Consider the following 27,638-nt stretch of genomic DNA (forward strand, 5'->3'; position numbering starts at 1 on the left):
AAAAATTTCATAGAAACAGTTTTAAACTTATTTCAAATATAGTTAAATGAATAATGAATATAAATTAATGAATAAAAGAATGTAATTAGTTACACTTCAGATGTGGTTAAAATATCAACAAGTTAATGCTAAGATGGCATCTTTTGCTCCTAAAGAAAGTAAGTGTCTTTTAAATACATTTGTTCTGTGTAAAAAAAAATACATATATTTCAGGAAAAACACACAAATGATCTTTTTTTGTTAACAACTTGACCACTACTGTTTAAATGTTTTGATGAATTAAACATTTCAGAAATGCGCTGAAAAAAGAAAACAATTCCGTTTGAAACAAAGTATATTTATAGAAGCAATCATTTCTTGTTATGTTTTTAATTGGGTGTGAAATAAAGTAACATAAAACTTATCTTTTGAACGTTTCCTCAAATTTATGCAAAACGCCTTTACAAATTACTTCAAATGATTGTTTAATAAATGAACAAATTTTATTTAAGTTATTGAAATTATATTATTGAAAAGTAAAAAAAAAATTTTAAATTGTATGAACATATTTTCAAAAACATGCGAAAAAAAAATTTTTCTAATAATAACGGAGTCTTTTTAAAATAGTAGTTTTCATTCATTTCATTAGTAAGTTAAGTTTAAAAAAAAAAAAACTTTTTCTTCTTTATAAAAGTATAATTTTTTTTTTAAACATCTTAGCTTCTAACAAGGCTGCAAGCAACCACTAATTAGAGTTGGAAGTTACTGAAAGAGAAAAGATGAAGATTGTAGAGAAAGATAACAATTGACAGACAACTTAAAGGATCGTAAATTATATGAATCAGGAAAGCAAGATAAAGGAAGCGAATTCCAAAGAACTGATGTTCAAGGAAAATAACTTGATGAATAAGAGTTTTTGGAGCATTTAGGATCAGTCACAGTAAAAGGATGAGACTTGATTGAATAACATGAGAATGAATTTTAGCAGATGGCACAAGAGATGCTAGCTCTTTAGAGCAGTGCCCATTATAGTATTTGTAGAAAAGAAAAAGAGAAGCAATATTACGGCGATATGGTAATGTTGCTTATCTTTCTGTTTTCTGTGCGGGCTTTGGCATTAGACAAAACCTTTTTAAAATTTTAAATTTATTTTTACAATTTCTAGCAGTAATAAACAGATGTCTGTTTTCTGGAGAATTGTTTTGTTGATAGATATTGAAGTAACGGTTTCAATTAGCAATTGCAGCAGCACAATGTGAGGAAAACTATGGAGAAGAGTGAGGCTTGACCTGGAATCGTCGAGAGGGAATAAAAGATTCCATGCCTGCCTGAATCCACAAAGTTATGTAAGAAGCACATTTGTCAGCAGGAAGACGAAAGATTTCTACCCAAGGGCCGTCACGAAGAAAATCATGGAAAGAGTCCCAGTCAGCTTTAAGGTAGTTGTAGGAGGTATGATGATAGGGGTATTCAGATGATGAAGAAGAATGAGATAATAGTTTTAGAGAGATCAAACTGTTATCAGAAGCACCTAAAGGCTAATGTGAAGAAACAGAGCATTGACTTGGATCAGAAATAAGACATAAGTAAAGTAAGAAAGTAAATGATTCAGGTTGTCTGGAAAGTGAGTTGGAAAGTTGACTATTTGAGTTAGGGATTGAGAAAGGCAAAAGTTGAGGGCTTTATTTGCAGCAGAGTAACTGATACTAGAGCCAAGCCATTCAGTGTGATGAGCATTAAAGTCACCAACAACAACAATATTGGCTGATGGATAGAGAGAGGACATGGTCAATTTCATCAGAAATAACATCGAAAAAAGTGCAGTCTTGATGAAGGAGAACAATATGAAAAAAGAGAAAAGCAATAGAGTGAAGTGGTCCTAAACAAAAGCACATGAATGAATAGTCTATGGATTCAAACCTAGTATCTTGACAAATAGGTGAATTCTTACGAATGTAAATGCCCAGGCCAAGCATGTGACTATTGGAGTCTTTACTAATTAAAGGAAGATAACCATCAACACTGAGATCGCAAGATGAGACAGCTGAACTCGAATTAGTCTCACAAAGAGCAAGTAGGTCTGGTGAATTTTTTAAAAGATAAGATTCAGCATAAGAAAAGTTTCTTCGAAGACTATGAATATTAGTGAATGATAAGTTAAGAGAACTTGGTGATTATGATGGTTTTTTGTGTTTTATAGTTTTTGGTACTTTATTCATTTTTAAATTTGTTAAAGAACTTGACTCAAAGCATAGATAGTACTCAGTACACTTTTTAATAGCCCAAGCAATTGCTTCATTACTAATAAACTCTAAGCCGTAACAAAGGGCTCCAAATGTGGCCTTGGCAATGCACACCAAAAGTACAAACAGGGATACCATCCATGCGCAACATGGGACTGTTAATACTTTGATATTTTTTAGCTGTTGATGGAATCAGCCTCTCTAAGAGCTACCACAGAGTTCAAGAAACCTGACTACCAGCCAGCCTCAGAACCATAAAACTGAATTTTAGAGTTGTACCCTCATTTGGAGATAATAGAATGAGTTGCCTAGTCAAAAAAAACAGACACAAGCAAAACACATATATTGAGTCAAGAAGATCCAGTATTCAACATCTTAAATTGGAAACAATGTATTAAAAATACATCTGCGCCAACCTGATAGATAAAGACTTTAGGTGTCTTTCTAAAAATCTATTAAAATAATCTTTTAATTAATTTTCAGAAAAACATGTAACAATAGTTCTAAATGTTTAAATATATCAAATAATATATGGCTAATGAAATTTTTTAAATATAACATTAATTCTACATTAAAAATTGTGTTTATTTTAATTTTAACAATCATTAAAATAATTTTTTATCTTATTCTAAGGCTTTGCAAAAAATAAAAAACTTGAGATCAACGATTTGAAGTTATTCAAAATGTAAATTTTTTTATTGCATCTAAATTATTAAAACATTAAAACAGCGGTGGTCAAATTGTAAAGAAAAAACAAAACAAGCATGTTTGGTTACGACGTGCAATCGCACTCCATTCTTTTATTCAATCCTAGATTATAAATAACTCTATTATTAAAATTGTAAGTAATAAACTAATTAAAACTAAATTAAATTATAAATAAATTAAGGTACTAAGTTATATATATATGTATATATATATATATATATATATATATATATATATATATATATATATATATATATTTGATATAATATATTTGATATGATATGATATAATATATATGCACACATAAATGTGTGTATATTTTATTATACACATATTTGTATATATGTTATATCATTCCTTGTTTTAAAGTATTAAGCTGTTTGCAATTCACGTATGCGTTAAGCAATTTTACGTACGTCTAGAGCGATTTTTGTTAAGCTTTTTATTATTTTTTAACTTTTAAATTATTTTATAAGCGGTAAGATAAAAGAAGTTATTATTTTTATAAAAAACCAGATTAGCTTTTGAATTACGATTATGTTAAAAATGTTTATTACAAAAGTTTGAATTATATTAGATATAAACTATTTACTAATAAAAAAAACTCAAATATAATTATAAACTATGAAAACCTAATCTCTATTAAGCTAATTTTTTTATCGAAATATTTAATAACAGAAAATAAATTGTTTATAGTTAATGACAATTTTTTGTATATGAAGTTGTTAAACAAACCCTAAAAAAAACCATATAAGAAATATAATAAAAACTTTTATTTATCGTCTTGCTAGCACATGAATGTTTGTTCAACTTTTTATTGCAATAAAAAAAATTTCTTAAATTTCTATTTAATAATAAAAAATAAAATTAATAATGAAAAAAATTTAAGTTTTCTTTTATATTTATTTTATAATATGATATTTTTTATTGTTATTATTATTTCTTTATTATTGAAATGATTGATTTTTTTGCTTGTAAAACGCTAATGCCTAAAGCAAAGATTATAATTTTTTATTTAATTTCATTATGCCTTAATAGCTTAAATTAATTTTCTATGGCGCCTTAAATTGTTTCAATTGTGTAATAGGCAGCAGGTGTATATAAAGATCTTAAAATGATGCAGAAATATATATACAGTACCTTCCATATTATGTTTTAAGATAACAGACTTTACAGAATAATCTTCATCAAACAATTGGATATGTAAATAACATTTGAACATTTAAAGTTCGATGCTTGTCGGTGAAATAGATAACAAATATTGGTATACTAATTCCAAATTATGCCCCCAGTTTCCACCATTTTCAAACAGATGCATTTCTTTCTTTATTATTGACATTAAATTTGAAGTTTGTGTTTCTGGTTCAAATTTGTTCTTGTAACTTTTCTCTTAAAGACAGGGAGGCTCGAACTTGTGATTCTTCATTTCTAACGACAGCCATTATACTTTCATCAACATCAATACTTGATTATTCTAAATTATCATTTTTAAAAGCAGCTAGTCTCTTAATAAGTTTTTTTATCTGCTTCCTTATAAGGGCTTGAGGAGGAATTCCAAAAATTTTGCAGACATTTATTTCATCATTCGCAGCATCATTTTTTGGATTTTGAAGGTATTTTAAAACACAAGAGAATTTCTTCACATCGTCTTTTTTCATTCTTGTTTTTATAGCTTGGAACATTTTATAAGCAAAGGGAGATTGTTTTTGAACAATCTGCTGGAATAAAAATATGAGCACTGCATCTGCAGTGCATAGATTAGCATCTCGTCTGCATAACGCATCTACTGCTAATTTGACAGGTGCAAGCACTTTTATTATTTCCGAAAGAACCACAAAATCACTTTTGTTTAAGGAAACTGGGTGGTTTAAGTCAATTAAAGCTTTCTGTGTACATGTTTTTAAACCGAGGAAACATTCTAGCATCGATAGAAGAGAGTTCCATCTTGTTTTGCAATCCAAAATAAGCGAAAGCTCGCTGCCTTTCTCTTCTTTGACATATTTTTGCAAGACTGCATCATTTTTTGTTGGGGGTTGTTTGAAAAGAACAACTACCTCACGGACTTTTTTCACTAGTTCATTGATATTTTGTTCATTGGTGAGTAAATCCACATTTGCTATCCCATCATTTGTTGGGGGAAGAAAGCCTAATCCCATTTCCTTGTCGATATTTTCTTAATAATTTAATTAGTTCAATCCTGCTATAATCCCGAAAATCCTAGAATTTTGTGTTTAGAATCCCGGGATTTTCAGGACCCAAAAACGCCCGGGATCCCGTATCCCGGGATTGCAATCCCTAATAATAATATAAAGATTTTTTTGACTCAAATTTAAAATTTAAATAAACGTGTTCCGAGGCTGCATCTAAAATTTTATAAAATGTAAGTTAAACTTTTTTTTATAAAGCAAATTAAAGTGCAGTGATTATTTTTTAATAAATAATATATACAGCAATATAATTTCAACAAATGGTGTTTGGAAAAATAGTTTTTGCTTTCACAACAAAATCGCTAATAAAACAATAAACTTTCAATAAATATAGCAAATAAATTAAAGTAATTTTTTTATTTTTTACTTGCTAATTTTTTTTAAATAAAAAATCATTTTTAGTTGCAAAGCTACAATTAGAAATCTAAGAAATAATAATTTTAAAAAATTTAACATATTTTAATACATTTATACAAATGTCGAGAAAAGAAAGAAATTTGCTTATATTAAGCACTTTTAAAAATGCAATAATAAATTGAATTATTTAATATAAATAAAAAATTAAAAGAAAATAAACATTCTCTAATAGTAATAATAAAAAGACTAGTTAAATAATATTTAACTTGTTTTTCGGGTAATTTAAAAATTATGAAGTCAATATTTCACTCAAAATGAACATTCAATTACAATTTTTTCTATTGACAAAACTCAAAGTTTGCATCACAAAGTAACTTGATCACCACATATAAATGGTGCTCTTAGGTTGGCAGGTTGGCACTAAAAAATGAATAACCTAGGTTGCCACTATCAGGTTCCATTATAAATGTGTTAAAATAAAAATATTAAGTAATATTAAATATTTGAAAATAAGTAAGCAATATATTTTTTTTTTTGAAAGACATTTTTTTAGAGCTTTTAGTTCAGAAAGTGTTTTGCTATTTAATGGTCCTAATAAAATTTAATTCTGGACAATATGGCTTCTGATATAGTGGAAAAGATGGAGAGGGATTATGTTAAGCAGTAAAAGGATACTTTTTGGTCTTCTTTTTGGAATTTTTTTTTTTTAAACTTTTTTCTAATGTTTTTTATTATTTTGAAATGATCTTTATTCAAATTTATTTAGTTATAGCACCAAAAGAAGATACACCAAAGTATCAGTTAAAAAGGTTTGAACCAACTCTTCGCAAAGCCCTGTCTGTGGTAGTACCATTGAATTTAAATCGTTTAAAAAAGCACAAACAGAACATTAAAAAGGTAAACTTATTTTTAATCAACAAGGCTTTTTCAAGAAGTTGCAATCAAATAAGAGATTAAAATGTTGCTAGTTTTTTTCTTTGTAGCAGTAAACTATATGATTTGATATTTGCTACCTCTATAAGTGCAGACTATGTATAATTAGATTGTTGAAGTGGTAGCTACTTATTCAAACAAGCTCCTAAGATACAAAGTTATGACCAGGATCTATAATCTATATTAGGACTAATTTATGAGCTATACTACACTGCTTGAACTAGATGAAAGTTCACCCTGCTACTGGTAACTAAAAAATAGAACACAAACATACTATCTGACCCTCTGGTGCCGTGTTCACTTTCTCATAAGTTACTTTAATATGTTTGTGTTCTGCTTAAATATCTGCTGCAGTTTGAGCTCATCAACCAAGTAGCGACTCCAACTATAAAAGCTAACTCACCTTAATATCTAGTATTTTGTTAGATGTAATGTCTTTCTTAATGTATATCCAAAATATTCCAATCAATATTTTAAAGTTCTGCTTACAGAAAGTAACTTTTTTAAACTACTCTATGTCAGGTCAGGTTCAGGATCATCATGATCACCATGCTACTAGTATCATGTACCCAGTACTACCTGGTAGTTAGGCTTCCTGAACACTGTGTTAACTCTCAAGAGGCTGATTCTATCAACAGCTGTAAAATATCAGAATATTAACAGTGCCATGTTGCACATAAATGGTGCTTTTGGTGTGCATTGTTGAGGCCACATAAAAACCCTAAGTTATGGCTTTAGGTCAATTAGCAGGACAAAAACAACTGCATAGCTCATTGCTCCAGAGCCGTGCTCTATCTATGAAGTCTCTTTAAACTTAAACCATGCCCAAAGTAATCAAAAATATCAAACATAAAAAATCTCTACCACATAACTATTTCAATATATCTTTCACAAATGCTTGTATACTACTAAGTAACTTCCCATCAGTGCAATCTTACGTCTTGCAAAGTTCACCAAACCTGATTGCTTTTTGTGAAACCATTTTAAATTTGGCTGTTTCCAATGCCCTTTTTCTTTACCCTTCTGCCAATGTTGTTATTATTGTTGACTTTTAATGCTCATCACACTGAATCGCTTGGCTCCAACAGCACTGACCTTGCTGGCACTGAAGCCAATAACTTCTGTATTTCTCAATCTCCTACTCAGATAGTCAACTTTGTGACAACCCTAATCACTAACCTTGATTTCTTGATTTGTGTCTGACTCAACTGTTGTTCAGTTTGTACTTGTACTTCTTTAAGTATTTCTGACCATGTGATGGTCTCTATAATTTTTTCATGTTGTACTTCTTCTTTGGACTCACCCTATCATCGCACTACTCTTGAGTCCTTAGCAAAAGAGGCATTTATTAATTTTTGGAAAATTTTCCCACCCACTCTTAGCTTAATAATGCAAGAGTACTTACTACTACCTTACTACTACCCTAATGCTGACAGATTATTTTTGTGATTTTCTATGTGATGGGCTTTAGCCTGATGTTTTTTCTCCCTCTGCTGATTAATGCCCCTCCTACACAACCCCTGGATCCAGACAGGAATGGAAACTTTTATTCCCCAAGTCTAACCTCATTCTACTCTATAGTTTTCACTTTCTTGTGCAGCTGCTAATCATAATCTTTTTTTTGTCTGTCTGCCTGATGAAGCTCCATTATTCTCAGTTCACTAAATTTTGTATCTTATTTCAGAAGTTAGGCTTTAGAGACTTTTGAAAAATCTTCAACAAATCTTTATGGTAGGTCTAACAATTCATTCATTGGACTGATCATATTACCTCTTCCAAATATATAAAGCTGAAATATTTACAAAAAATATTTCTCATTTGACCCTTGAATCATATGGCCATTAAAACCCATTGTAAAACATTCAAATCACTCCAGCTTCTGTTGCTAAAGTCATATCTCAATTAAACCCTTTTACAGCCTGTGGTCAATTCTCTCTAAACTATTTAATAAGTGCTTAACTGAATCTTGTTTTCCTGCTCGCTGGATAATGGCATCTGTGGTTTCAGTTTAAAAAAACTATAGAACATTCTAATATACTATCGAACTATCATTCTGTTTTCGAGATTTCAAATCTTATTATTATTATTATTATTATTATTATTATTATTATTATTATTCTTTCTAACTGCATTATCACAGTAATCTTTGAAGGTCAACACTCATTTCCAGAACAACCTTCATTTCCAGTAACTTCCCAAGATTCTATCTTTGGTTCTGTTTTTTTTTTTTTTTATCTACATTAATGATCTTCCTGACAACCTTACATCTAATGATTTTTTGCTGATGACTCAACTTTATACTCCTGTTTTGACAAAAAGTCTTCTCTTTATAATTGCTTAAAATATGCAGCCAATCTTGAATCTGATCTCATTGCTGTAACAGACAGAGGCTTGCAGTAGCTTGTGAATTTTAACTTCAACAAAACTCAGTTATTTACTACAAACAACTACCACATTACTTTCAACATTTCTATATTGATCAATAGCTGAGTCCTCTCCTTTATGTCTTCTTGAATTATTGTTTACTACTGACCTCTCATAGAAACCTTATATACAATCGATTTAAAAATTTTTTTTTTTGAATGTTCATTCACCTACCCAAGGCTGAGAAGGCCACTACAGTTGAGGAGGCTACTTTAATTGTGGTTACAACTCCCTTTCAACTTTAAAACTCTGAAACACGAACCTTTACAAACAAGACTGAAACTCGGAAAACAAAGTTGACACTGGTAGTATCGCAAAGTGCGATACTACCAGTGACATGGTTGGGATCAAACTCAATACTTCTTGCTTAAGAAGCAAGCGCTCTACCACTACACCACTACCACATTAATTTCTAATTAGCATCTGTTAAGGTTACTTCTCTTTATTATGCTTGCCATTTTCTTACTCCTAATTCCATTCTCTACCTCTAAAATACTCTTATTTGTCCCAAAACTCATTCTCGCCTGACTCATCATTCAGGAAAGTTTTTTATTTGTGTAGTTTTATAAAAAACTTTCCTGAATGATGAGTCAGGCGAGAATGAGTTTTGGGACAAATAAGAGTATTTTAGAGGTACATTGTGTAGTTTTTTTGTAGTAGTAGGTTGTGTAGTTTTTTTCCTTACACTTCATCTCTTTGGAACTCGCTCCCATCTTCATGTTTTCCTGACTCATAAAACCTATAACTTTATAAGTCTTTTGTCAATCGATTACTTTAACTCTAATCATTAACCTTTTTTTTTCATAACTTAATAGAAGCTACTTGCAGCCTCGTTGGGAGTGAATTAGAATTGAATATATATATATATATATATATATATATATATATATATATATACACACACATATATATATATGTATGTATATATATATGTGTATACATATATATATATACACTGCGACCATTTTCTATAGACACTTAAAGAATTTAGCGGATTTACAGTGTTACAGTGGTAATAAAATTGTTCTAACAGTAATTTTGAATTAGTATATGTAAGAAAACAATGATCCATTATGCATCTGATTATCAATTGTCTTGATTTTATTAAAATAATTAAATTTTTAATATTCACGTGGCAACTTTCTATAGACGCACTAAAGTTTTGACGAGTTTTGACGAGTAATTTTCTATAGACGCACTAAAGTTTTGATGAGTTTTGTCGCAAATTTCTTATATTCTGTAGTACTTTTTATTTTGTGAGTCGAAATTAAGTTGAACTTAACCAAATGCCGAAAGGAAAGGTCCATACCAATATTGAAAAAGGTCAAATATTGGCTTATCATCGAGAAAATGTTCCAAATTGAGAAATGGCTAGAAGATTGAAGAGATCAGATCACGTTATCCGTAATTTCTTGAAAAATCCAACAGATTATGCAATAATCAAGAGGAAACCAAAGAAATCTAGGGTTTCCGGCCGTGAAAAACGCAAAATTGTTTGACTCGCATCAAATTCATCAAAAAGTTTGGAAACAATTAAGTCAAATTTGGGTTTAAATGTTTGCAAGGAGACGATTAGGAAAGTTCTTAAAGACAGCCCACACATTGTACGATCAAAAATGAATAAAGCACCAAATTTGGAGCCCGTTCACAAACAGAAACACATGGAATTCGCCCGCGAAAACATGGTACGCGATTGGGAACAAGTAAAAAATTTTAGATAAAATTCTCATGAATACGTAAGATGTCTAAATAGCTGAATATTTTTGTTTTCAATACCAAGTAATTGTTTTGGACAAGAAAAAGTTTAAACTTGATGGGCCTGATGGTTTTAGTGGCTACTGGCATGATATGAAGAAATAACCCAAATATTTTTCAACAAGGAATTTTGGTGGTGGATCTTTGATGTTTTGGCTTAGGTTTAGTGCAACAGAATAGTTAAATTTAGCATTTACATCTTGCAAAATGAAAAGTCCTGAATATATTGATGTGCTAAAATTATGCTTGATTCTATTTAAAAACAAATATCGACGCAAAAAGTTTGTTTTTCAACAAGACAACGCCAGCATTCACACTAGTAACGAGACTAAAGCTAGGTTTAAAGCTAAAAAAATTGAACAAATGTGGTGGCCTGCTCGCATTCCAGATTTGAATCCTCTTGAAATCATCTGGGTAATCATTGTAAGACGAAACTATGCTGACCAGAAGCAATATAACTCTGTGGCAGAGCTAAAAGTAGCGGTATCAGAATGCTGGGAGGATATGGAGCCAAAAGTGCTGAAAAACTTGGCGGGAAGTATGCCAAAACAAATTTATCAAGTAATTGAGCGCAAAGGAGGTCCAATCGAGTACTAAAAATGTGATGAAAACATTTTTTTGGATAGTTTTGTTAAAAAATATGAACTGTGTCTATAGAAAATAGTCAGCTATCTTTTGAATTTAATTCATTTATGATTGACCTTTTTTCAAATTTGATATTATTGTTTGATAATTTTCATTATTTTTTGATACTTTATTTATAATTTATTGAAATACACTATAAAAATACAGTTAAGTATGTTATTATGACATAATCCGCATGCACCTTTAGAAAATGGTCGCAGTGTATATATAAATATATATATATTTTTTTTGCACTAAGTAATATACTATTCAAACTCTTCTGGATGAATAGACTTCCATGATTTCTGATAAGAAATAAGAGTTTGCTAAATAACCTAACAGTAAGGAGGTTTGCGAGCACTGCAAAGGCTTTATATTTATTAAAATTGCTTTAAGTAGTCATTTATAAAACAAAGTTGCTTTAAGCTATCATTAATTAAATGTTTATAACACTTATGTTTACAAAATAATATATATATATATATATATATATATATATATATATATATATATATATATATATATATATATATATATATATATATATATATATATATATATATATATATACATATATATATATATATATAGATCAATTTTTTTTTAGCTGGTTCACGATAAAAATTGGCAAGAGTTGAATAAAGAACAAATAAATGCCACATTAACAGTGCAAGTATGTTTTAGATTTTGATGTGTGAAAATTGATTTGTTGAAATTAGTTTAATTATATTATAGTACCTGCTTTTAAATAAGTAAAAGTATAATTTTAAAGTATAATAAAATACAAACAAGTACATAGTAAGTAATAAATTATATTTTAAAAATGCTGCTTTCATAATGGATGTAGCAGACCAAAAAAAAAATACTTCAGTTATTGACATATTCAAATATATACAGTATTGGACAAAACATTTGCAACTAACATCGGACAATGCTAAAAAGTGTTCATAATTTTACATGTCTTAACTATAAACGAAACGAACTATACTACCACAGCAAACAGTTCAGGAGTCTGGAGTCATAGCATGCCATGACATCAGCTGACAGGTTCAGGTTAGGAGTCTGGAGTCATAGCATGACATGAGCAATCAGCTGACAGGTGACAGCACACAGGTAGAATTTCGTTGACAAGTGCCATTTAGCAGCAGACAAAACAAGTGCAACTTTTTTGGTTTGTTTCATTTTCTTAAGTCTGGTCCGTGTCAACGTCACGGAAGTTTTTCAATAATTAAAGGAATTATCCAGAAGTTTCCAGAAGCATGCAGAAGCTTCCAGAAGTTTCCAAAAGAAGCCTCTGGAAGCATCCAATAGCATCCAGAAATATCCAGTAACATTCTGAAGCATCCAGACGCATCCAGAAGCTTCCAGAAGCATCGAAAGAACCATCTTGAATCTTCCAGAACAGGTTGACACAGGTTCATTTTACTATATAAGAAACATGTAAATCGACATGTAATTCAGTCAGTATATGGAAGTCAATAAGTCAGTATTATCAAGATAGTTTATCGAAGTGAGTTTTATCAAAGTGTTTTATCGAAGAACATCAATACAAAAAGTGAAATACAACAACTGTTTCATTACATCAATACAGTCCACATCCAACCAAGGCGTTCTGTTCCACAGAGCATTATTGTAACATCACAAGGTAAATGTAAAACGGTAAGCCTTGAGAAGTGTGATTATTTATTTTTATAAATTTTATGACTTCAAGTGCAAAAATGGCTCCCGATAGTCTTGGATTGGAACTAAAAAAGAAAATTATTAGCGATTACCTAAATGTCACAAAAAAGTATTTGTGATAAATATCGCGTGAAAAAATGGACCGTATCAAGACTATGTTCCAAATATCATTCTACGGGGAAGTTGGCAGCAGATAACAAAGATGGAAGACCACGTTCCACCACTTCTAGAGAGGATTCTATGATCGTCAGATTCGTCAAGAAGGATCCCTGGATATCATCAGTCAAGATACAAAAGCAATTAGAGCTACCTGTATTGGACCGAACAATCAGACAACGTGCTGTTGAAGCAGGATTGTTTTCTCGACGCCCTGCAAAGAAACCGCTGATTTCACTAAAAAACCAGAAGAAAAGACTCCTGTTTGCTACATCTCATATTGACTGGAATGTGCAGAAATGGCAAATTGACCTGTTCAGTGATGAATCGAAGTTCAACATCATTGGGAGCGATGGCATTTGCCGTGTACGTCGACCGGCCGGAAAATGCCTCGATTTACGTTACTGCCATAAGACCGTGAAGCATGGTGGAGGCAATGTAATGGTCTGGGGTATTTTTCTGCTAACGATCTAGGTCCGATACATCGAAACGATGGAATAATGGACCGTTTCATGTATAAAAATATCCTGAAAGATGTTATGTTACCTCATGCTGAATGGAATATGTCAATAAAATTCGTTTTTTAGCAAGACAACGATCCGAAACACACTGCAAAAGTAGTCAAGCAGTGGTTTCAAGACAACCACCTATCGGTGATGGATTGGCTGCCTCAATCTCCGGATCTCAACCCTATCGAGAACCTGTTGGAGATTGTCAACCGCAGAATTAATCGTGAAGGTGTTTGTAATAAGGATCAACTGTTTGAACAAATCCAAAAGGCCTGGGCAGCGATTCCACAAAGTTTCATTGATCACCTGATCGAATCTATGCCTCTAAGATGCAATGCTGTGATCGACAACAAAGGATTCGCCCTGAAATATTGATAGCTAAATACAGCTTGGTCAACATTTTGTCGAGTTACAGTTGTTTTGTCCAGAAGGTAATCAACTTTTTTTAATACTTTTGATTAATTTATTAATTTTCGCTTACAAATAATGAACTTTGTGATAAATAAAACTTGAAGAACTTTGTCTCTAAACAGTTACATATTTATTTCTCTAAATTGAAAAAATGCAGCACTTTTATGTAAAGAAACTAAATTAGCATTATTTGGTTGCACTCGTTTTGTCCGATACTGTATATATATTCAGTGATTATTTCCAGTATAATAAACATTACAAAACAATAAAAAGACGTAAAACACTTTAGAAACAACTACAGAACAGAAAATCTATCAATCAATAAAAGTCGAAAAATATTTTAAAGTTGTTCATTTAGAATAATTCATTTTAATAGAAAATTCAATTTAAATGGAAAATTCTTCTAAAAGCAACATTTTTTTTATTTCATAAGCTATTATTTTGTAAAAATAATAGCTTATGAAATAAAATAATAAAAAAAATGAAATGAAATTAAAAAATAGTGAAATATATATGAAATAATATATGAAATAATATGAAATAAAAAAATAGTGGACTTTCCATTTGTTAAATGGAAAGTCCACTAAAATTGTTGCTTTCAACTTATCAACTATGTGGATCAAAACACTTGAGATAATGATTCCACTAAGGTCCAAAAGCTCTAATGAGTTTCTTGCCTTTCTTGCAATAATTGATTTTAATGACAGAGTAACAACATTTCATAAAAAGATTATATATATATATATATATATATATATATATATATATATATATATATATATATATATATATATATATATATATATATATATATATATATGTATATATATATAGAAGGCTGTCCGCGCGTTGGGTGCCGTGTTTGCTCACGTTGCACCAAAAGCGTGTTCGAATGAACATTTCCAACGCTCTGTTGGGGCTGTTTAGGCGCAATAAATCCGAGTTTTGGTGACGATTAATTACTGTAGATGAAACTTGGATACACCATTATACGCCTGAAACAAAAATACAGTCCAAACAGTGGGTAGCAAATGGGGAACTGGCTCCCCCATTTGCTACCCACTAGATATATATATACCACTAAATATATATATATATATATATATATATATATATATATATATATATATATATATATATATAGTTCTATCAATTGTTGCATTTGGGAGTAAAAATTATTCTTATGCCAACAAATACGTCACTATTAATTACTTTTGACTTTCGTCCAACATTTCCGTGTTGTCAGAACGTTAAAACCATTAGTTTAATTACAAATTAATCGTTTTTTAAAAAAACTGCAAAAACGCAAATTTAATTGACCAGAATGTTTTTAAAAACATTCAGATTACAGTTAGTTTTTGTCAAGTTCATATTGCAACTTTCACTAAGGAAAGCTGCAAGCTGTAGTAACATTAGAGCTTGTCAAGGCTCGCTTTAAAACTGTTGACAGTTAAAGAACTAATTACTTTATCTGGTAACATGTTCCATGTATTGGCAATGCGATTGTTAAAAAAGTGGAAACAAGCTAAATTATTGCTGTACTTTTCACAGTGAAGTCTTTCTCTGCGATTTGTTCTTGGTGGAATTGTGACGAGGGGAAAGTGCCAGTTTACTATGTCGATGTTATTGATAATTTTATATTTTTGGATGAGGTCACCTCGCTTACGACATTCAACAAGAGAAGATAGGCCAAGTTGTAAACATCTGGACTTGTAGTCTAACTTTTTCAGTTTGTCTGGTATTTTTGTGGCTCTGCGCTGTATTAATTCAATAGTCTGTTTACCTTCACCAAATGAGGGTTCCAAGCTGGATATGCAAACTCAAGTAAAGGACAGATGTAGGTGGAGTAGAGTTGTTTCCATCAAGAAGCATCATGAGATCGGAAAGTGTGTTTTAGGATGTCTAGCATTTGATTTGCTTTACATGAGGCAATGATGGATTGGGTTTCTACTTTAAGATCATTGGTAATTTGAATTCCCAAGTCACGCTCAGATGTGGTTGCTTCCAATGTAGTTCGAGTTGTTATTGAACAAGTACCTAATTCCTCCATTGAGTGCATTTCTTTGCGTTTAGCTCCATGAGCCAAGATTTTGTCCAATGAACAATTTGGTCAATATCTGATTGACTATTTGATAAAAGATTGTTTGATTTTAGATTAGATGATTGTCTCTTAAATAGTTTCTCCATTATTTTATACGGAATTGAGGTGAGGGATATTGATCTGTAGTTTGATGAGTCGATTCAGGAGCCCTTCTTAAATAAATATATTACATTTGCTTTGGACCATGAGCTTGGAATTTCACCATTGTCAAATGACTTTTGAAAGATGAGAGTAAGTAGAGAAGATATTGAAGTATAACCAAAGCGTAAAAGGTGAGGACTGACTTTGTCTACACCAAGTGATTTAGATATATATAGTGCTGAGAGTTCCATTAGAGTGGCCAGAGTATCAAAAGATATGCTATTGAGGATTGCATTAGTTCTACAATCAAAATGGGGAAGATTGTCATTGGATGGCTCTTTGCTGAAAACTGATTGAAATTGATTGTTAAATGAGTTGGCTGTTTTAATTTTGTCAGAGCTAATGATGTCACTGGAACTGGTGATTCGCATAGATTAGATCGGATTTATCACAGAGCGTTTACTATTTATGTATGAAAACGGTCTTTTACGCTTATCATTGGCAAGGGCAATTTTGAAGGCTTTCAGAGAAGAAGAACTTAATTTTCTAACAAACTTTCTAGTCTCTCTATATTCCCCAACCAGGGATGTAATTTTCCATTTTGAACTGACGTTACGAGCCCAAAGCGATTTTTTAAGAAGAATAAGAGATAATAGTTCTTTTGTCATCCATGATTGTTTTTTGGGGGATGGTCTGTTTGGAATGGAAGTGATGAATTGAAGACAACATTCATTGTATTTGTTGAGCCAAAGTTGGTAACATTGTTCTACATTTAAGTCTGTAAAAATAGATGACCAGTCAACCTTATTGAATTCTTTGTTGATTTTTTTGTAGTTACCAAGCTTGTATATAAATTTAGAGCTGTTGAAATGTGATAGTTTTACGCTGGAAGCCAGTTTGTAGTGCCAGGTGATAGAGCAATGGTATTGATCAGACAAACCGAGTGCAGGACTGATGTTGATTTCGCTAGCACGATATGGAGTCACATGATGAGATCAAGTGAGTGTCATAGCGCGATTAGCAGGTTTGAAAGTTGGGACAGTGATGATAAAGATGGCAATCTTGAAAAAGAGAGACAAATAAAGAACTGAGACCAATTTTACTAGAGGAAAGACTGAATTGGAAGTCCAAGTAATCTCTGGGAAATTGAAATCACTGGCAATCATGATGCCATTGTATTTTTTGGTCAATACTAAAGTTTTAGCATGGAAAATTGCACTTGAAATCTCTGAGAAGGCTTCGATACCGGAGGATGGAGGTTTATAAACGTATCCTAGGAGCAGAGTTTCATTCAGAAGCTTTAGTTTGACCCAAAATTGTTCTGAATAGTAACGAATAAAATCTTTGTGTAATAGGAATTCCTCTATTTGGTTTGAGATGATTTTTTTTTTTTTTGTTAATTCACCTCCCCAAGGCCCAGAAGGCCACTACAGATGAGGAGGTTACTTAATTGTGGTTATAACCCTCTCTCAACTCTATAACTCGGAAACACTAAACTTGACAAACAAGGCCACTGCGCAAAGAAACAAGTTGAGCGCGGTACTATCAGGGACGTGCTTGGGGTCAAACTCGGAACCACTCGTTTATGAAGCAAGCGCTTTACCACTACGGCATTTTATTGTTTGTGTATATAGCTACACCTCCTCCAATTTGGTTGCGACGGTCTGAACGATAGAGGTTGTAGTTTGGAAGAGAGGGAGTTGATTGGTAATTGAACCATGTTGTCAGGATTAGGGTTGTAACAAATATATACTACTATATATATATATATATATATTATATATATATATATATATATATATATATATATATATATATATATATATATATATATATATATATATATTATATTAGTAGAAAATCACTTAAAATTTTTTTTCATTTTACACTGTGTTTCATCAACAAAGATTCATCTGAAATGAATGATCAAATTAATAAAACTTCAATTTATACAAAAATTAAATTACAGGAAGTCGCAAATGTCTACTGTAAATTTTCACACATTTGTGGAATTTGCTGACACTATTATAAAAAGAATTCTTTAGAAATGATTACTTATGCTTTTTTTAAAATGTTTTTTTTAAAAAGGGTATTTAATGTAAATATTATTTGAACTCATTTATTTTTATAGTTTTTTAGGAGAAACTTATTTTCATGCCTATATTTAGAAATTAATTCCAATTTTTTGTTTAATAAGCATTCTTGACTTGCATGTGTAATAATTTCAAATTTTTCTTGTTGGCATAGTATGCATTTTTTGGAAATATTGTTATATGCAAGCGCTGTTTTAAGGACAGACCAATTCATTATAAAATCATCAATATTTTTTTCTTTTAATTCCCATATATATTTTGACAGCATCATATCTTTTGAATACTTTTTATTTTTTAAAAATTGCTTATGATTAGCAAAACGTTTTTTCCATTCACCCTCTGTAATGCCAATATATTGTTTATCAGGTACATTCTTAGAGGAAACAACTCATTTATATACCACATTTTTTGATAAACAACTTCCACTCATTGGACAATTGTTTTTTTGTTTACAATTACAATTTTCTGTAGTTTTTTCATTTAGGATTTCTTTTTTGTTTAACAAAGCATTATTGTGACCTTATAAATTCTTTCCATATTTTTTGTGCAACTGTAGCTAACTTTAATTGTATTTTGATTAAAAATTTTATGTTATTTATTAGAGGGCGGGAAATGCTTATCGACCAATTTTAAAAACATTTTTCCTATGTTAGTGAAAACATTTTTGCTATATGGGGGGTTGAACCAAATTACATTTCTAGTTCTATTTCGTTTTTTTGTATTCTTTTTTTCAGGGTCAAATTTTAGTTCAAATTTTTCAAAACCACTTTTTTTAGGGCATCTTCAAATATTCGTTTAGAGGAATTGAACAAATTGTCGCACTCTGTATATATATTATATATACAGAGTGCGACAAATAGTTTTTTTCTTTTAATAAACATTGACATGCATATCTTTATTTATCGACGAATGTATAATTTAAGAGGTATATGCCAAATAAACCAGTTTTATTTTTAGTTCTTTTAATTTTTGATTTTTTTTATTCAAGTAATTTCTATTAAAATGTAAGTGAGTTTTATATTCAAGCAACTTTTACTCTCGTTAATAAGTTATTAGATATATCAAAGATGCTTATTGAAATTTATTGTTTTTTTATTAATTCAAAACGAATTTTCAAGCATTTGCAATGTGTGCACAAAATTAACGATTAACTAATATGCAAAAACCTTATGGCTATAAACTGTTATCCATTAATACAAAATAGTGAATTTTTCTCAGTTTAGTTCATTAAGTTTATTTACTTATAAAAAAATGTATAAACTTGAAGAAATTAAAATAAAAGGGAACCAAAAATTATATAAAGGTTGTTTTGACATTTCTTTTTTTAAACCTTTAAAGTAATATACTATTAAGTATTTAATAAGTTATTGTTATTAAGTATTATTTTTAAGTATTTAATAAGTTATTATAAAATACTTAATATGGTATTATATATATAATATTAAGTATTTAAAAATAAAAATATCATATAATTGGTGTTAGTAAACACACAATAAAATATGAAAACTATAATAAACATAATAGGTCAGAGTATTCTATTAAATTATATTTATTTCAGCATTACTTAAAAAATATTTTTAAAAATTTTTTAAAAGTGCAAGCAAACATTAGTTCACTTTAACGATAATAAGATCACTTTTAAAAAAGCACGCCTTTGTAGAAAGCAATGTTTTAGAATGGTTTCTTTTAAAGTAATTGCAAATCATTTATTTTAACTTAAATTTGCTTTTATAAACATGTAAAAACCATGCTAAAACAATCATTTTCTTCATTTACGTACTTTGTTAAATATAACGCCATAGAAGAAAGTAATCTTGTTTTAGCATGGTTTTTTTAATGTAATTGAAAATGTGTTTTGAATTTTAGTAACTAATTTTTTTTTAATTATAAATATGTGTTTTTTATAATAAATAAAAAACTACCAATCGCATAATTATTTGAAAAAAAAGTTGCTGAAGTAATACATTCATTTAAAAAAATTTTAAGCAAACGCCAATGTTTGCATAAGTAAATGTAATGAAACATGACATTTGTTTTACTGTTTTATTTTAACAAACGTTCGCACGTTTGTCAATTTATCGTGCCCTGATATATATGTATGTATGTATATATATATGTATGTATATATATATATATATATATATATATATATATATATATATATATATATATATATATATATATATATATATATATATATATATATATATATATATATATATATATAATGTGTGTGTATATATTGTTACACATTTATATATATGTATGTATATATGTATGTGTATAGATATATATACATATATATTATACGTGTGTGTACATATATACATATATATATATATATATATATATATATATATATATATATATATATATATTTATTTATTTATTTATATATATATATATATAATGTGTATATATATTTATAATGTATAGATATATATATCGTTACACATTTATATATATGTATATATATATACATATATATTATATGTATGTGTGTGCGTGTGTATATATATATATATATATATATATATATATATACATATATATATATAATGTATATATATATATATATGTAGAATGTGTGTGTATATATATATACATATATATTATATGCATGTGTGTGTGTGTGTATATATATATATATATATATATGTATATATATATATTTGTGTGTGTATATATATAGAATGTGTGTGTATATATATATATATATATATATATATATATATATATATATATATATATATATATATATATATATATATATATATATATATATATATATATATATATATATATATAAAACGTGTATTTTTTTTTTGTTTTTTTGTTAATTCACCTCCCCAAGGCCCAGAAGGCCACTACAGACGGGGAGGCTACTTAATTGTGGTTATAACCCTCTCTCAACTCCAAAACACAAACCTTGACGAACAAGCCGCTGCACAGAGAAACAAGTCGAGCGCGGTACTACTAGAGACGTGGTGGGGATCGAACTCGGAACCTCTCTACCACTACACCACTATTACATATATGTATATATAATGCATATATGTATATATAATGTAATAACCGCATATATGTATATATAATGTGTATATGTATATATACATCGTTACACCTTTATGTAAGTATATATTCATCTACTTGTCTATTTGTGCATCAAAGCACATGTATATTTGCTTTAATGCATAAATAAATTTGTATTTAACATACATATATGCTCGTAACAGTGCCTGCATTAAAATCAAATGCAAAATACATTTCATTTTATAATAGCATTTATTTTAAAAGTTGATAAGTGTGTGTAAAATTGCACACTTAATAAATATAATTTATAAAGTGTACAATTTTATATACATGAATTTTTTTTACAATAAAATGACAAATTTTATAAGTATGACATTATGCTTATTTATTATAAACATTAACTAATTTATTTATACTTGTTTTAATTGGATACCTTTTTTTATTTTTCTTAGTGTTGTAGAAAATTTTTTTGATAGCAGTTTTAACTGTAGGGTATAGCAGGGTTAAGTTTTGGCGTTAACAGCCTTCCGATAACTATATTTACTCCTGCCATTAACCAAACAAAGAAATATGACTACAAGTTTATTTTATCGCTGGCGTTAAAATTTGCGGTTTTACTTTTAACCAGCGGATAGCTTATCGCAAGGTTTACCAGAGTGAAGTGAATGCGAATGGATGTTTGTACCCCTACTTTATCTATTAGGCTGGCACAGATGTGTTAAAGAAGTTTAGTTTCAGTTAAGTATGTTGAATGCTGAATCTTCTTGACTTAATGCATATGTTTTGCTTTTGTCTCTGTTTTTTATGACTAGTTAACTCATTCTATTATCTCCTAATAAGCTCTAAAACTCAGTTTAATGGTTCTAAGGCCAGCTGGTAGTCAGGTTTCCTGAGCTCTGTGGTAGCTCTCAAAGGAGCTGATTCCATCAACAGCTGTTCAGTATCAGAGTACTAATGTTGCGTAAGCATGGTGTCCCTGTTCATACTTTTTTGTGCATTGCTGAGGGCTCATTTATAGCCCTTTGTTACGGCTTAGGGTTTATTAATAGTACTGAGGCATTTGTTTAGACTATTAAAAAGTGTACTGAGTACTATCTATGCTTTGAGTCAAGTTCTTTAACAAATTTAAAAATTAATAAAGTACCAAAAACTATAAAACACAAAAAACTAATGAATCAGCAAGTTCTCTAAATCTATCATTCACTAATATTTGTGGTCTTCGAAATAACTTTTCTTCTGTTGATTCTTATCTTTTGCAAAGTTCACTAGACCTACTTGCTCTTTGTGAGACTAATTTGAGTTCAGCTGTCTCATCTTGTAATCTTAGTGTTGATGGTTATCTTCCTTTAGTTTGTAAAGACTCTAATGGTCACATGCTTGGCCTGAGCATTTACATTCATAAGAATTTGCCCATTTGTCAGGAAAGTAGGTTTGAATCCACCAACTATTCTTTTATGTGCTTTTGTTTAGCACCACTTCACTCTATCACCTTTCTCTTAGTTTTTTATCATTTATCTCAAGACTGCACTCTTTTAGATATTATTTCTGATCAAATTAACTGAGCCCTTTCTCTTTATCCTTCAGCCATTTAACTTCGTTGTGGTGACTTAAATGCTTATCACACTGCTTAGCTTGGTTCTAGTGTCAGTGACTGCAGATGTTAAGGCCCACAACTTTTGCCTTTCTCAATCTCTAACACAAATAGTCAACATTTCAACTTGTTTTCAATATAAATCATTTACCTTTTCTACTTAACTTGTCTTGTTTCTGATTCTAGTCAGTCTCAGTTTCTCCACATTTACTCTTTGGCTTCAGATCACCGTTTGATCTCTCTAAAACTGATATCTCATTCTTCTTTATCATCAGAATACCCCTATAATTGTACTTTTTACAAACTAGAACAAGAAAATCATGGAAAGAGTTCCTGACTGGAACTCTTTTCGTGATTTTCTTTGTGATAGCCCTTGGGTAGAAATCATTTGTTTTTCTGCTGACAAATGTGCTTCTTATGTAACTTCTTTGGTTCAGGCTGGCATGGAATCTGTTATTCTTTGTTGATAATTCCAAGTCAAGCCTCACTCTTCTCCATGGTTTCCTCTCGTTGTGCTACTGCAATTTCCAATCGTAGCCATTACTATTATATCTATCGCCAAAACAATTCTCCAGAAAACAGATGTCTGTTTACTATTGCTAGAAACCATTGTAAAAAGGTTTCACCAAAGCCCGCTATTTTCAGGTCACAAAATCTTCTTTTTTGTCACCCATTAGCTAGTAAGTTAGGCTCCCGAGACTTCTAGTTATTCCACCTATCTTGAATGGTTCAGATTTTCTTAAATCACCTAAAGACAAGCTGGATTATTTGCTAAGAACTTTTCATCAATCTCATCTCTTGATTCCACTTATTCCAACCTACCTGATATAGCAGACAAACAGATTAATCCATTGCTTGACATAAGTATCACTCCGGTTTCTGTATCTAAAGTGATTTCCTGCTTAGAATCTTCTTCAGCTTGTTGTACGGACAACATACCTGTTATTTTTTTGCAGAACTGTTCTCCAGAGCTGTTGTTTATTCTTTCAAAACTATCAAGTGCTTATCAGAGTCTTGTTTTCCAGCCTGCTCAGGCATCTGTTAACCCTATTTTCAAAAATTCTGGTGAATGATCTGATTTGTCCAACTACTATGCCCTTAGTCTACTTACTATCATAAGCAAGGTTTTTGAAGCATTTAAGTTAATTAACTTGAGTTTTATTTTAGTCAATTGAGTTAATTAACAAACACTTAATCTCTAATCTTGAATATAATAACTTACTTTCTGATCATCAATATAAATTTTGATATTCTCTTTCTATTGCTGATTTTTTAATGGTGATAATTGAGGGTTTTTGTTGTGCGTTAGATAAATGTGGAGGGGTTAAGGCTTTAGCTCTCAACATATCCAAGACTTTGATAAAGTTTAGCATGCTGGTCTTCTCAACAAACTCTCTTCTTACAGTGTTATCCTTCCTTACCAATCGTAGTATAAAAGTTAACAGCACTCTTCTTCTTTTCATGTAACTTTAGGGGTTCCTCAAGGTTCTATCTTTGGCCCTATACTTTTGTTAATTTACATTAAGGATCTCCCAGAAATTCTCACATTTAAGGTGGCACTGTTTGCTGATGATACTACCATTTATTCTTGTCTTGATAAGAAGCCAACACTCTCTGATTATATGGAGGGGACATTTGAGCTTTAAAACGATCTCATTTCAGCTACAGCAGGGGCTTTCATTAGCTGGTGAACTTTAACTCAGATAAAACTCAATTTTTTTCAGCTAATTGTTATCGCAATGATTTAGATATTCCTATATTTGTTAACAGTAATGTACTCGTAGCTGTTAAGTTGTGGATTTTTTTTTCTTTTGATTATCACATAATTGTATCATGTTTTACTATAGTTGTCAGTTTTATGTGATGATTGTTAGAGATATCACAAACTCAAGCCATTTTCTAGCATTACCTTTACTCTTAATGTTTTAAAACAAGTAATACAAATTATTTATCTAAACATTGTGAGCTGTTGAACAAAATAGTTGAGTTGACTGGTTATGATCATACAAAAATAAATAATGTTTCTTTTAAATGAGGCGTTTGTTAATGAATATTAGGACAAACATCAACATTTATTAAGAAAACAATTTGTCATGTCTTAACTCTAAAATAGTGGTTACTTAAAAATAATCTTAAATAGTCCCGCCTTGTTTAAAGTGAATTATTTCCTACAAAAATAAAAAAGCATGGTGATCAAGTCTTGTTATTCTTTATCTCTTTAAAATTTATATCTTCTAGTAGTCTTATTTCACTTTCATCTTGTGTGTGACTGTTTTGCAAGTTTATTTAATTTTTCATGTTTATTTTTTTATTAGCACAATTTTACCTATAACTATGTTACTTTTATTATCTTTATAAGTTTATATCACATTTAATGTAAATTTTTCTGTGAAAAATATCAATAAGCATTATACTTATCTTCTATTAGAAATTTTTAGTTTAGGTCTTAATGAAAAAAATTTTTTTCTTTTTTCTTTTAATCTTTATTAATCGATTCCTTTCATATCTTAGCAACTTCAGGCAACAATACGTGATATGGAAAATATTAAAGATCAAATTGTGTATGCAGATCTTGAAGAATTTCGGAAACAAGTTGCGCCCATGCAAAATGAAACTGCTAATGCTATAAAGGAATTTGCAGATGTTCAGAATCTTTTAATCAATGAAGTTGAAAATTCTATTATGCAGAATAAAGGTTTTGCTTTTTTGTTTGTTTTATTTCAGATTTTATACTTGAATATATATATATATATATATATATATATATATATAAATATATATATATATATATATATATATATATATATATATATATATATATATATATATATATATATATATATATATATATATATATATATATATATATATATATATATATATATATATATATATATAGAAGCTGACAGTAAAAACTCAAGTTAGATAAGTGTTTTTTTACTAATTTATCACTGCTCTGTTCCTCAAGAACATTAGGCACTTTTTTTGTAAAATAAACTAACATAATTGACATATGATATAATTTGTAATAATATAACACAATTAATATATATATATATATATATATATATATATATATATATATATATATATATATATATATATATATATATATATATATATATTTACATTCAGGATCAGATATTCAAGTGGATAAATATAAAAGTTCTTTACTTCATGAAATCCCTCTTGTTGAAAACAATTTATCTAATGAATTACTTGCTGATCACGCAAAGGATCTATATTTACAAGGTTCTCAACAGATGCAAATTATTAGCACTGATCAGCAGATTCAAGAAATAAATGCATGTCAATCATGGGATGAATTAAGGGAGGTCAGATGTTAATAACATTAAAAAAAAAAATTTTGATTTAAAAAAAAATAAACTAAATGCTAAGATGATTAAAAAGTCTTTTTTTAAAGTCCATGTAAAAAAATTATAAATAGTTTTTTGCTAACGGGTAAGTAAAATATAAAAACATAAAATAATGAAGTAATCATGGTTCATATCTTTACTATTAGAGCTTAGTTGACTTGCACTCACTTGTACAAGATTTTGCAACAATGGTTCATGTGAGTTTTGATATTTTGTGTGAGTTTTGTTTTATATTTTGTTGCTTTGTTTGCAAGAAACAATGAGCAATAAATTAGTTAAAACAAATAATTTAGATTTAAATTTTGCTTTTTAAATAATTTAGATTTAAATATTGCTTTTTATATTTTTTTGTATATATAGTTATATACTGCTCGAAAAGGATTTTTATTGAATTTTCAATTTGCAGCATGTTTATTTTTCTTATACCAATTTTTGCAATAGCAAGTGTCTGGTGTTTTTTTAATTTCATTTTTATGCTTTAAGAACAGAGTCAACAAGATTCTGTAGACAGGATAGCAGATAACATTGAACGTGCGTCCGTAAATGTTCATTCTGCTGCAACATTCCTTGCGCAAGTAAGTTGAGTTTTTAATTTCAAGACTTGGAAGCTTTTGATAATATTTTGTAATGGAAAGTTTTTGCTGTTGATAATATTTTGTAATGGAAAGCTTTAGCTTTTACGCAAATAATAAATTTTATACAAAAAAAAATTTTTTCAATTGAAGCTTTTATGAACTAGTTTAATACTAAAATATTTCTCAAGGAATATTTTCACAAAGAGAAGTGGAAGCAAAAATTGTCTTGTTTATTTCCTACATTCTCATTTGACATAAAAAATTTTGTAGCTTGGTGTGGAAGCTGCTTTGGATAACCAAAAAAGCTTCTGTTGTTTACGTTTTGATTAGTATTTTTTTTTTTAATTTTATTTTTGTAGGCGAGTAAGTATAAAGCTGTAGCTATACCCGTTGCTGGCGCGGTCATTGGGGGTATAATTGGCGGTCCAATTGGACTATTGGCAGGATTTAAACTTGCAGGAGTGGCGACAGCCGTTGGCGGTAGTTTCGCAGGTTACCAAGGCGGTAAATACTTGAAAAAAAAACATGACCAACGTGTTGAACTTGAATTGGATAATCTCAGCAAAAGAAAAAGCGATTCAATGAAATCACTAAACTCATCGAAACATGAAAACTGATCATGCAAATATAATGAGATTTTAATATATATATATATATATGTATATTTATATACATTTTTTTTATATTTTCTCTTTTGATATAAATAAAAAAATTTCCTTAAAGTTCTTAAATCTTAAATTAATTTAAGATTTCTAAATTCAAGTTTCAATATGAATACTTTTTTACTTATAATAAATATGG

General features: G+C 29.5%; 1 protein-coding gene across 1 annotated transcript; it reads left to right on the forward strand.

The window, feature by feature from the left end:
- On the forward strand, positions 1-27,507 carry LOC100214163 (syntaxin-17). Its single transcript, XM_065798951.1, has 8 exons — positions 1-158; positions 6,261-6,391; positions 11,838-11,903; positions 25,397-25,580; positions 26,021-26,220; positions 26,409-26,459; positions 26,751-26,837; positions 27,197-27,507. Exons 1-8 carry the CDS (start codon positions 101-103, stop codon positions 27,452-27,454), a joined length of 1,035 nt encoding a protein of 344 aa, XP_065655023.1. The 5' UTR covers positions 1-100; the 3' UTR covers positions 27,455-27,507.
- The last annotated feature ends 131 nt before the right edge of the window (positions 27,508-27,638 follow it).

This window comes from Hydra vulgaris, chromosome 06 (assembly GCF_038396675.1).
Source record: "Hydra vulgaris chromosome 06, alternate assembly HydraT2T_AEP".
NCBI classification, from domain to species: domain Eukaryota; kingdom Metazoa; phylum Cnidaria; class Hydrozoa; order Anthoathecata; family Hydridae; genus Hydra; species Hydra vulgaris.